The following is an 11,154-nucleotide window of genomic DNA, read 5'->3' as shown; positions in this document are numbered from 1 at the left end:
AAGTAGGCTAATTATATGAAATTAATTATGGAACAAAAAGGAAAGACGGGCCTAAGGTCCGTGGACTTAAGGGAGTATAAATACCCCTTAAAACTCTAATCCTTTCCATTTTCATACATCTCCACACCATAGCCTACACCATCAAAACACATACTTAACCCAATTCCCGTTTTTGAGAAAAACACCCACAAAGACACAAATATTCCCAGAGATCTAGCCGTCGGATCGGTCTCAAATTTTAACTGAGTATTCCTGACATATAAATAAAGTTTTCCACCGAAAAGATCTTCGATCAGAGGTCGGGAAGTCCGATTTTATCAGTAAAACCACAGCAGCTCAAAAGTGAAGATTCCGGCGACTGTTCAGCTGTTCCGGCGACTGTAGCGGCGGTTTCCGGCGAAGGTGAGCTGATGGGTTTGTAGATCAGGATGAGACGGTTCCGTGGCCACTTGAATCAATCAAATAGAAGTTTGTTTGATATGGTTTTAAGCATCTCGAGTGATTTCATACAAAAACCTCAAAGGTACGTTTTTGTTAAAAAGACTTACTTTTCATGAACGGATTTATATAAAAATTAGTAGGATGATAGATCGGGTCTAGATAAATCGTAAATTTGCAAACTTGAAGATTAAAATGGACTTAACAAACTCATAATTATGAACGGCTCGTTTAAAATAGACCCTAGATCTAGTTTTAAACGTTTTAAGCTTAAAGATCCAAACTTTATGCGTTTTTGGGCCGAGTCTTATCCGAAAATGACCATGGGAATGTTCACGGGAATTATTAACGTCGTATCAAAGGATTTCACGTTAAAACTGAGATGTTTATGGGTTCATAACCAAACCCGAAACTTCTACAGTACAACTTCGCCTGCAAGCAAGTTCGCCTACTGATCAACTTCGCCGTATAAGTTCGCTACTGTAGATAAGTTCGCTTAAAAGATAAGTTCGCTTAAATGATAAGTTCGCTTAGATAATAAGTTCGCTTAATGTTAAGTTCGTTTAATGTTAAGTTCGCTTAACACTAAATTCTCTTAATACTAAGTTCGCTTATAACTAAGTTAAAGTGATCTGATACGATAGGACGAGTTTTGATATGTATAACTTATATACAGTTTGCCGAGCTCAGCTAAAGAAGGGGATAACGATTAACGGTAAACGCAACAGGATCCAGGTGAGTTTCTAGCCCCATTTCCTAGTTATGTTTTTGGGGTTGTGTGCATACTCGATGTGATAGTTAATACACTTACCTTAAATGGTAAGTGTATGTCATCTATGATATATATGTTACTTATGTATGTATATTTTGAATGTGAATGAAAGCTTGTCGATACGTGAACGATCTTCGGATATTGCACGTATTGACAAGGGAAGTATGTATATGATAGCTGAATGTGTATGTTAGATATATGTATAACATAGGAGTATGTATGAATGATAAAAGAAAGAATATGTATATTACGGGTAGGTAAAGACAGTATGTACGAAGATGAAGAAGTAAGGGATCAGACCCTAATAATATCTGAGATAGAGAAGAAAGGGATCAGACCCTAATAATATCTGAGATAGAGAAGTAAAAAGGGATCAGACCCTAATAATATCTGAGATAGACAAGAAAGGGATCAAACCCTAATAATATCTGAGATAGACAAAGGAAAGAGGGATCAGACCCTAATAATATCTGAGATAGACAATAAAGGGATCAGACCCTAAAATATCTGAGATAGACAAAGGAAAGAGGGATCAGACCCTAATAACATCTGAGATAGACAAGAAAGGGATCGGACCCTAATAATATCTTAGATAGACAAAGGAAAGAGGGATCATACCCTAATAATATCTGAGATAGATAAGAAAGGGATCAGACCCTAATAATATCTGAGATAGACAAAGAAAAGAGGGATCAGACCCTAATAATATCTGAGATAGAATGGACAGTAATTATATAGTATGGAAGTAATAAAGAATGAATGTATGTATGAAATTATGTAATGAAAGTAAGTTAGTAAAGTAATTATTATGTATCTTCGGATGCATAATTAAAGGTAGTGTATGTATTATATGTTATGTGATTAACTAGAACTCACTCAGTGTAGCTGACTTTTAGTATGCACGCAGGTGAGTAGGATGAAACAGCTGGATTGAGCGGGGACACATGGCAGAAGAATAAGAGTCTGGCATCTTTAGACTGATGATGTTTTGTACTTATTGTTTTAATTTAAAGGACAAGAATGTTTTAAGACAAGTTATGGTTTATTATTGTTATGTTATTGAAAGTTATATATTCCGCACAAAGTTTTAATTAACTCTGATATTTAGAACAATGTTTATGAGTAAATCCAACGTCTAAATGTGAGGCACCGGTAACGGGGCCTTACAAAGCGAGACGCTCAAAGGCAAAAGTACTAAAAGCTCAAAAAACGCTCAACCAAACCCTAAAACGCTTAGCCAAAAATCTAAAACGCTCAAAAACGATTTTCGTGAAAAAAAGTGAAAAATTGATCGATTAACCATCCAAAACTGTTTTTTTCGGTGAACCAATGATTAATTGGATATGTATTGACGATTTCGAGATGTTTGGATGTGATTTCATGGATCGATTTCGTTGAACAATGGATTCGCGTACCTATTGTATATTAAGGTATTATTGTATTGGATCTTTTCCCTATATATATATATATATATATATATATATATATATATATATATATATATATATATTATTTATTTAGTATTTTATTGTTAAAAACCTTAAAGTATACGAATTGCCTTTTAGCTTTTATAAATCAATATATGGCATATTTAACGCCTTAACGATCCAAATCTGTTATAAAGCCATGATATCGTGTCTTGTTCGTTTATGTCGTTAGATTGTTTATTTTAATTATAATCTTAAAACTATGGCCTATCGTCGAGACTTCGCTTTTGCCGCCATTACGTCACCGTCTACCTTATTCTTTAAGGTGAGTAATTACATCCCCTTTATCATAATTTTGTTTTGGGGCACTATGCGTACTAAGCTATTTACTTTTATACAATTATACTTAAAACACAATTCTATTAATTGCGTGGTTGTGATGTTGCTTGTTTAGTTGTTGATTGATATATGATTTATGTGTTTACTGCTTTTATAGTGGTATCTCATCCTCATCCTCATAGTATGATCATAAATTGTCCGAGTAGACATGTCCAAATCTAGTGATATGTTCAAAAAGACACAATTATTGGTTGCGAACTTATCCGAGTAAACATGTCCGAATCTAGTGGCAAGTTCTAAAAGACACGCTTATTGGTTGCGAACTTATCCGAGTAAACATGTCGGAATTTAGTGGCATGTTGAAATGTTTATGATTATTGATGCTATTCACTAACGTACGAAATTGTTTTATTTTACATTTTTGTTACACCAAACTGTGAATTACTCGCTCAAAATGTGTTGTTGACAAATTATTTTACGCATATTGCATGCTAGAAGTGAAGTTTGATCTATCCCCTCGCCAAACGGCGGTCTTTGAATGCCTTCAGGCTCCTCGGGGTCAGGATTTTCTAATGGCCATTCCCATTGAAGGATTAGGCCAACGTATGTCGGGTTTGGAGTATCGGGCTATCGTTAAGTACCGGTTAATGATCCCTATGTTCCCGACTGATGAGCCTTGCCCAATTTGTCGCAAGGTCTGTTTGGATTATTTTGGTGACCATGCGGTGCATTGCAAAGAATTTCCTAGCTTTAAATACAGACATGATTTGGTTAGAGATGTTCTGTGTGATGTTCTTAAACGGGCAGGGATTTCTGCTAAAAAGGAGGCCCCTGTTAACTTTCTCATGGATCCTTTTGAAGGGAGATCTACTTTACGACCAGCTAATATTATTATGTTTGGGTGGGGCAAGGGGAAACACGCATGTGTGGATCTTACAGGTGTGTCTCCTCTTGTTGGGCTCAGGGACCGTGGGTTTGTTTTGGGTCAGGCTACGTTGAAGGTTGAATCGGGCAAAGTTGTTAAACACAAGAAAGCTTGCTTAGATAATCAACATGTCTTTCTACCATTTGCCTTTGATACATTTGGTTTTCTGGCCCCAGAGGCTGTGAAGTTTTTTAGTAGGGTTCGGCGTGTCCTACACGGAACCTCTTCAGCTTCTAGGTCCCAAAGCTTCGTTTTTAGCAGGATTGATTTTTCTATTTAAAAGGGGGTTGCGGTGCAGCTTGTTGCCCGTTTGCCTGCCACTTTATTGTAATCGTTTTATAGTAAATTGTAGATTCCATATTGGTCAAAAAAATTGCATGTTGTTATTTCATATGGTTTTAAAGTGGAGAAATTAGATTGGACTTTATTTCAAATAATTAATAAAGATATCACAATTGTTGTAATTTCTTTTGTTTTAAATACTTTGTGTACTTGATATGAATAGAATAAATTAGATATTGACACTTATTATTATTTTTGTGTTTTTGAGCTATGTGTTGAAACCTCAAATGAATCGTCAAGTTTGTGTGTGTGTGTGTGTGTGAGAGAGAGAGAGAGAGAGAGAGGTTTGTTTGTTCGTTTTAGTCGGAGATGACCGTGTGAATGTGAATGGTGGTTTTTGTTATATTCATTGAACATGAGGACATTACAATAAGAATGTATACATATATAGGATCCCAGAGGAATCTTTGCCTGGACTGTTACTTCTAAATCCGGCCTATTATCCATTGGTTCTTTCTCTTCCTTCTGACTTTGGCAGGGAGCTTGCTATTATCCGTTGGACATCTCCTTTCCTCCATGAGTACGTATGCCTCAGTTATGTCCTGTGTCCAGGCCAATAGCGACTAGTCTGTTGTTGACCTAGGCTATTGTCTTGGTGTGCACTGGATACCATTGGGCTAGGCTTCACTTCTTGGGCCCATCCGTCTCATCACCGCATATTGGGCCTTGCGAGGCTAAATCCAATGTAGCCTCTTCAAGTCTCCCCAGTCTACTATTCTTGTTATTTATGGCAAGGATAGTGGACTTAGTTCAAGTCCATATTTCTTCTCTTCCTACTTGTTTTCTTGCCCTGGATAGATGGCTTTCGGGCCCATTTCACAGGCGAAACCCATACCCCTTAGGCTTTGGCCCAACACGTTATCTGGCCATCCTCGATCTACGAAATGGAGGCGGTAAAAGATGTGGTGTAAATTGAATCTGCACCTTTCCCTATGTCGTCATTATTCACTTGGTTAAACATCTCATAACCATAACTCAACAGTTACTTTTCTCTCTTTATCTCACTACCACGACCTCCGGCGACTCATCCATTTCCGGCCGACCTTTCCTCTTATCATTTTCCCGTCATGTTAGTGTTCATTATACACTTATATTACATCCTCTTCCCTTCCACCATGAGTCGTGAGGGTCTATACTCGATCACTTCCATCCTTACACAGGAAAAAATGCTTACATTATGTCCGCGGTATCGTATTCCCCTATCATTGTCTCCGATCTTGCCTGAACCCCATGAGACGGTCATCAGCCGTCCTAATCTCATTACGTTGTACACCAAAAATTTGGAATGTGCTAATATTCGCTACCCGCTCACTGAGTTTCAAATGGCGTTGTTGAAATATCATAAACTAGGGTTTTCACAGGTTCATCTGTTGGGTTTCTTAAGGGTAACTCATTTTGAGCTTGCTTGCCAGGCAATGGGGGTTTTCCTACGGTGCCTTTATTCCGTCATTTCTACCACCTCAAGGTTGATGGTGACTGGTTCACTTTTGAACGCCGCCCGGTTGAAAAGCACCCACCTTGTTACTTAAATATGCCCACTGGGTTTTACCCAAGAGACTGGAAAAATAGATGTCGTCTAGATGTCGTTATAGATGTCGTCATAGATGTCGTTTATTTGTTTCCCCCAATTTTGCTCCTGGTCTTCATAGATGTCGTCTTGTAGACTCCCTTATTCACGAATCAGTTCCCCATCATCCTACGAGCTAGGATGCTTTGTATAAGTTGCTTGTGGCTAACCCAACAGAGGCCATGACCTACCGTGAACCTCTACTATACTTGGCTGGAATGAGCCAGATATGGCTGGATCCTTCTACTCAGCCGGCCATGTTCGAGGGCGATCGAGGTCCTTAGTCCCTTGTTGTTTCTTTCTTTCGCCCATATTGCTCTGTGTTTTTATGTTATTAATGGTATTTACTTTTTGCGCATAGATAAGTTTGAAGGAAACGCTTCAGAAGGGGTCCATGAAGACTGCCGAGTTTGTCACTCTTCCTATAACGCCGGTGAGGCGGTGACTAGCTCAGAAACTGAGCCGGCGTCGTTGGATCGATCCGCCTCGGATTCACTTATCAGTGTGGTGGACACCCCCAAGCGTAAGAATCCGTTATCAGACGTTTTTGACGCCTCTATGAAAAATCGGCTACGAAGCTCCTAGAGTCCTTATCTGTGTCAGTCATCCTCTTCTCGTCATGTTGCCCGTCTCCCACTAAGGTTGTTGATCTGGATTCCGAGTTTGACTTTCCCGTGGTTACTGCATCAGGAACACATTGTGATGCTAGCCCTTCTTCCAACCAGGCTGATCCTAAAGGTAAGCGCCCAGAAGAACCCAGGTCACTTCCCCAAGATCCCTTGTCCTCAAAAACGGAAGAGCCCATTAGTGACAAAATATTTGCTCCTAAATGGAAGTTGGACGCGGGTGCTTCAATTCTTACTCCTCAGCAGGCGCATGACTTTCTCACCGAGACCATTCCTCCAGTGGACTTTGCATATATCCAGGCCAAGAGCATTGGCGATCTGGTGGGTGAATTTGGGATGCATCTGGATCGTGCCTTGGCATTGGGGGCAGCCACTCGCCAAGCTGTCACTGATGCGGATCACATATTGCATCAAAACCAAGATGAAATCGACCAGCTGGAACACACTATTGAGAAGAACAAGCAGAAAATCCAAAACTTGCAGCAGAAAGTTGTCTTGGCTGAAGAGAGAGCCCTGGGGGTGCCTGGTTTGGAAGCTAATTTGAAAGCTTCCCAAGATCGCATTACCCAGTTGTCTACTGATCTTTCTGCGGCCCAAGAACGATCCATTGCATTGGAAGCTAAGTACATTGCAGCTCAGGCCAACCAGGAAAAGTTTCAGGAGGTAAGGGTTTCTCCATTTGCTGTTTTCTTTCTTTGTGATTTGTCTGACTTTTTTACTTTGTTGTTAGCTGGAAGCTGGCTTCAAACGGGAGTAGGAAGCGCACGAGGACCTTAGGCGTGAAGTTGATGTGATTCGGGCTCAGAAGGGCTGGGTGATCGAGGATCTTCGAAAGCAATGTGCGAAATTGCTGCAAGAGCGTGACGACCACAAAGCCGATCGAGCTTGGATGGTGATGGAAGGATTTAAACTGGTGTATGAACGAGTCAAGCCTTTCCGGGAAACTTGTCAGGTTAGGGATGTCTTGAACAAGGCTGTTTTTTCCTCTGGGTTCCAACATGGTTTGAAGGCGGGTTATGATTACCAAGCCCGGGGTATTCCCATCCTCGAGGTGCATTCTTTTTCTGCAATTGCGGAGGTCGAGGCTAAGGAATCCTTCATTGCTTACAATACTTTTGAGCCCCTGATCCCATCCTACAACAACTCTCTTCCACCCCTGATGTGCCTGTGAATAAAATCAAATCTCTTTCATCAATGATTGATCCCCCGTCGCGTTACCCGTAATCATGATGTTGCTGTCAATCATGGGAAGTAGTTTTCTTTTGTGGATTTCCTTTTGAACTTTAAACATTTTGCATGGATGTTTGTAATATTAACCCCTTGAGGGTTTAGGTCTGTGTGTTGACATCCCGCCCCCAGAGGGCTTACTTGGACATCTTAATCGTCTGATGACATTGTGTTTTAATTATGCTATGTGTTGATCATGCATGCTTATGGCCATCTTATGAGTTTTTTTTTATTTGATCGTTTTGGTTAACCAGATAGCCTATCGGTGAGGCCTTCTCCTTATCATTTGTGACAGGAGGCTTAGAATCGTTTAGTGGTTATGAGCTCATTTAAATGTTTTTCTTGGGGAAAAGTAGTTTTTTGGTTATCATGAATGAGTGATATGTCATTTGACGTTGCAAAATGAACGAATGTCCTCTCGGAGTGGCTTTCTTAATATTTTCAAGACAGGCTACCTGCCATCGAGTTCGTGTCTCGTTACACAACTAAATTACAAAAATACATTAACTAAAACCACCAAAATGTCAACATGTCGCTTGTAGTAGCAAAAAGATATGTCGTTCGCCTGACGTGTATTGCCCCTCCGCCTGACCCTTACCGGGCTTAGGCATAATACTTCCTCAATTGCATCGCGTTCCATGTACGGGGTACCTCTTCCCCTGTATGGTACACCAGCTTATAAGACCCTTTCTCCCCAGCCCAAATGACTTGGTAAGGGCCCTCCCATCGGGGTCCCAACTTCCCTTGAATTTCTTGCCTGCTCGCCTCATTTTCTCATAGGACCAAATCTCCCACCTTGAATCTGACTTCCCTCACCCTCAAGTTATAGTATTTTTATCATTTTTTTTTGTATCCGGTTTCTCGTCGGGCTGCCATATCTCTTCTTTCTTCGGCGAAGTTCAGATTCAGCCTGAGGTCATTCTCGTTATCTAACTCGGCTAGTTGCATCCGTCTGGTTGGTGACCCTATCTCCATGGGTATCATAGCTTCCGTCCCGTAGGTTAAACTGAAAGGTGTTTCTCCATTACTAACCTTAGGCATGGTTCGATGGGCCCATAAGACATGTGGTAGTTCTTCCACCCATGAATTACGCTGTCTGCTCAGGCGCCCCATTATACCTTCGACTATGCTTCGATTTGATCTTTCTACCTGCCCGTTGGCTTGGGGGTGGGCGACTGACGTGAAGACCTGTTTGATCTACAATTGTTCGCACCATTCTCGAAAGACCCCTCGGCAAACTGCCTCCCGTTGTCACTCACGATGATGTGAGGAAGCCCAAAAACGGCGTACAATGTTCTCCCATGCGAACCTTTTCACTTGCTACCTCGTAATCGTGATGAGGGGTTTGGCTTCTACCCACTTGGTAAAGTAATCTATGGCCACCACCAGGAACTTAGTCTTCCTCGATCGCTCAGGGAATGGTATGTCTATTCCCCACCTCTGAAATGGCCATGATGAACTGACCGGGACGAGGTTAAGCTTTGGTTTTTGAATCACCGGAGCATAGATCTGACAGCTATCACACTTCCTTATCTCCTTGAGAGCGCTAATAAACATGGCAGGCCAATAGTACCCAGCTCTCATGGCTCGAGCTGCAACCATCTTCGCCCCCATGTTCATCCCACAAATTCCCTCATGAAACTCTAGAATGGCATATTCGGCTTCTCCGTAGTCTAAACATTTGAGTGAGGGTCCCAGGAAGGACCTACGGTACAAGTTTCCCTAAATGATTTCATACAGGAGAGCCCGAGTTCTCAGTATACGGGCCTCCTGTTTGTCATCGGGCACTATTCCTTCTTGCAAGTATCGATGGATCGGGGTCATCCAATTGGGCTCAGGTGTCTCTATGTTGGCAACGGTATCTTCTGATATTGATCGTTTCTTGATGGTCTCAACCTTGGCGTCCTTTGCGAGATGATCGAAGGCGACGGATGCCAACTTGCTCAAAGCGTCTGCTTTCTTATTCAGCCCCTGTGCAATATGGATGACCTCTGATCTTTTGAAACTTTGTAGCAGCTCATGTGTCTTCTTTAGGTACTCCATCATTTTAGGATCTTTAGCCTCATAATTCCCTTTTACTTGATTGGCCACTAGCAGCGAATCGACATGAGCTTTAATATTTTGCACCTTGATTTTTCTTGCCATTCTCAGCCCTGCCAATAGAGCCTCATATTCGGCCTCGTTGTTGGTGATGGGGAAGTCTAATCGCATGGCGTAGGTTAACTCTATAACATTGGGGCTGATGAGAATGAGTTCTGCCCCGCTACCATCGCCATTCGAGGCTCCATCTGTGTACAGGATCCATGAAGGCTCCCCTTGGTCTGTTTGTACCTCAGGCTCAGCGTCTCCCAAGTGACTCTGTTGGGACACGAATTCTTCTTTTTCAAGGGACGTTGTTTCAGTGATGAAGTAGGCTATCACATGTCCCTTGAATGTGGCCTTGGGCTTGTATTCGATTGTGTGGTCTCCCAGCTCTATTGCCCATTTGGCCAATCCGTCTGATACTTCTGGTTTCATGAGGATTTGCTGAAGGGGTTTGTCGGTCAAGACTCATATCACATGGGCTTGGAAATATCTCCTTAGTTTCCCTGCCGTGTAAATCAAGGATAGCACCAGCTTCTCGATGGGAGAATATCTTTCCTCGGTGCCCTTTAATGTACGGCTGACTAAGTAGATGAGGACTTGTGCCAATCCCCTCTCGACCATGAGCACCGAACTAATTGTTCTATCAGTGTGTGAGAGGTAAAGGATCAATACCTCCCCTGGTTGTGGGGCTGTTATTGTTGGGAGCTCGCACAGGTGAGCCTTCAATTCCGAAAAGGCTTTGTCGGCTTCCATGTCCCAGCAAAACTTGCTCTTTTTCACGCTTCTTCTCAAGACTGCCATGAACGGAAGGGTTCTTTCTGCAATTTTGGAAAGGAATCGGTTGAGCGCGACCAATCTCCCATTAAGTCTTTGTACCTCTTTGATGTTTCTTGGTGAATCCATCTGAAGCAGACCCTCTGTCTTATCAGGATTGGCTTTGATTCCTTCCTTGGTAACTAAAGCTCCCAAAAATTTTACTTCTTCTACTCCAAACGAGCATTTACCAGGGTTGAGTTTCATGTTGGCTCCCCTGAGTGTGTTGAACATTTCTTTGATGTCATCAAGCATCTTGTCCTCATTAGTGCTTTTGATGACGAGGCCGTCAACATGTATCTCCACGTTTCTTTCTCTCTGCTGATCAAATAGTCGATCCAAGAAGAGCTGGTAAGTTGCCCCAGCATTCTTCAAACCAAAAGGCATCTTGGTGTAGAACGTTGTTTTTTCTTCATCTTGAGGGTCCATTTGGAACTGGGCCAAGGATTCTATCTTCTTTTCTATCTTGGGAAGGGGGTATGATTCCTTTGGGCAAGCTTTGTTTCAAGTCTTTGAAGTCAATACACATGAGCCAGCTGTTGTCTGACTCGCGATCATGACAGGGTTGGATATCCATCGAGGATACTTAACCT

At 41.8% G+C, this 11,154-nt stretch overlaps 1 protein-coding gene across 1 annotated transcript; it reads right to left on the bottom strand.

Annotated features, from left to right (window-relative positions):
• Positions 1–9,385: 9,385 nt before the first annotated feature.
• LOC143577046 (uncharacterized) lies at positions 9,386–10,180 on the bottom strand. Its single transcript, XM_077060992.1, has one exon. The coding sequence runs from the start codon at positions 10,178–10,180 to the stop codon at positions 9,386–9,388; it is 795 nt and encodes a 264-aa protein (XP_076917107.1).
• Between the last annotated feature and the right edge of the window lie 974 nt (positions 10,181–11,154).

The sequence above is a fragment of the Bidens hawaiensis genome, unplaced genomic scaffold (assembly GCF_021521415.1).
Source record: "Bidens hawaiensis isolate Kalapana, Puna unplaced genomic scaffold, B.hawaiensis_p1.1 tig00028458_1, whole genome shotgun sequence".
In the NCBI taxonomy this organism is placed as follows: domain Eukaryota; kingdom Viridiplantae; phylum Streptophyta; class Magnoliopsida; order Asterales; family Asteraceae; genus Bidens; species Bidens hawaiensis.
This window is presented reverse-complemented; position numbering and strand designations above follow the sequence as displayed.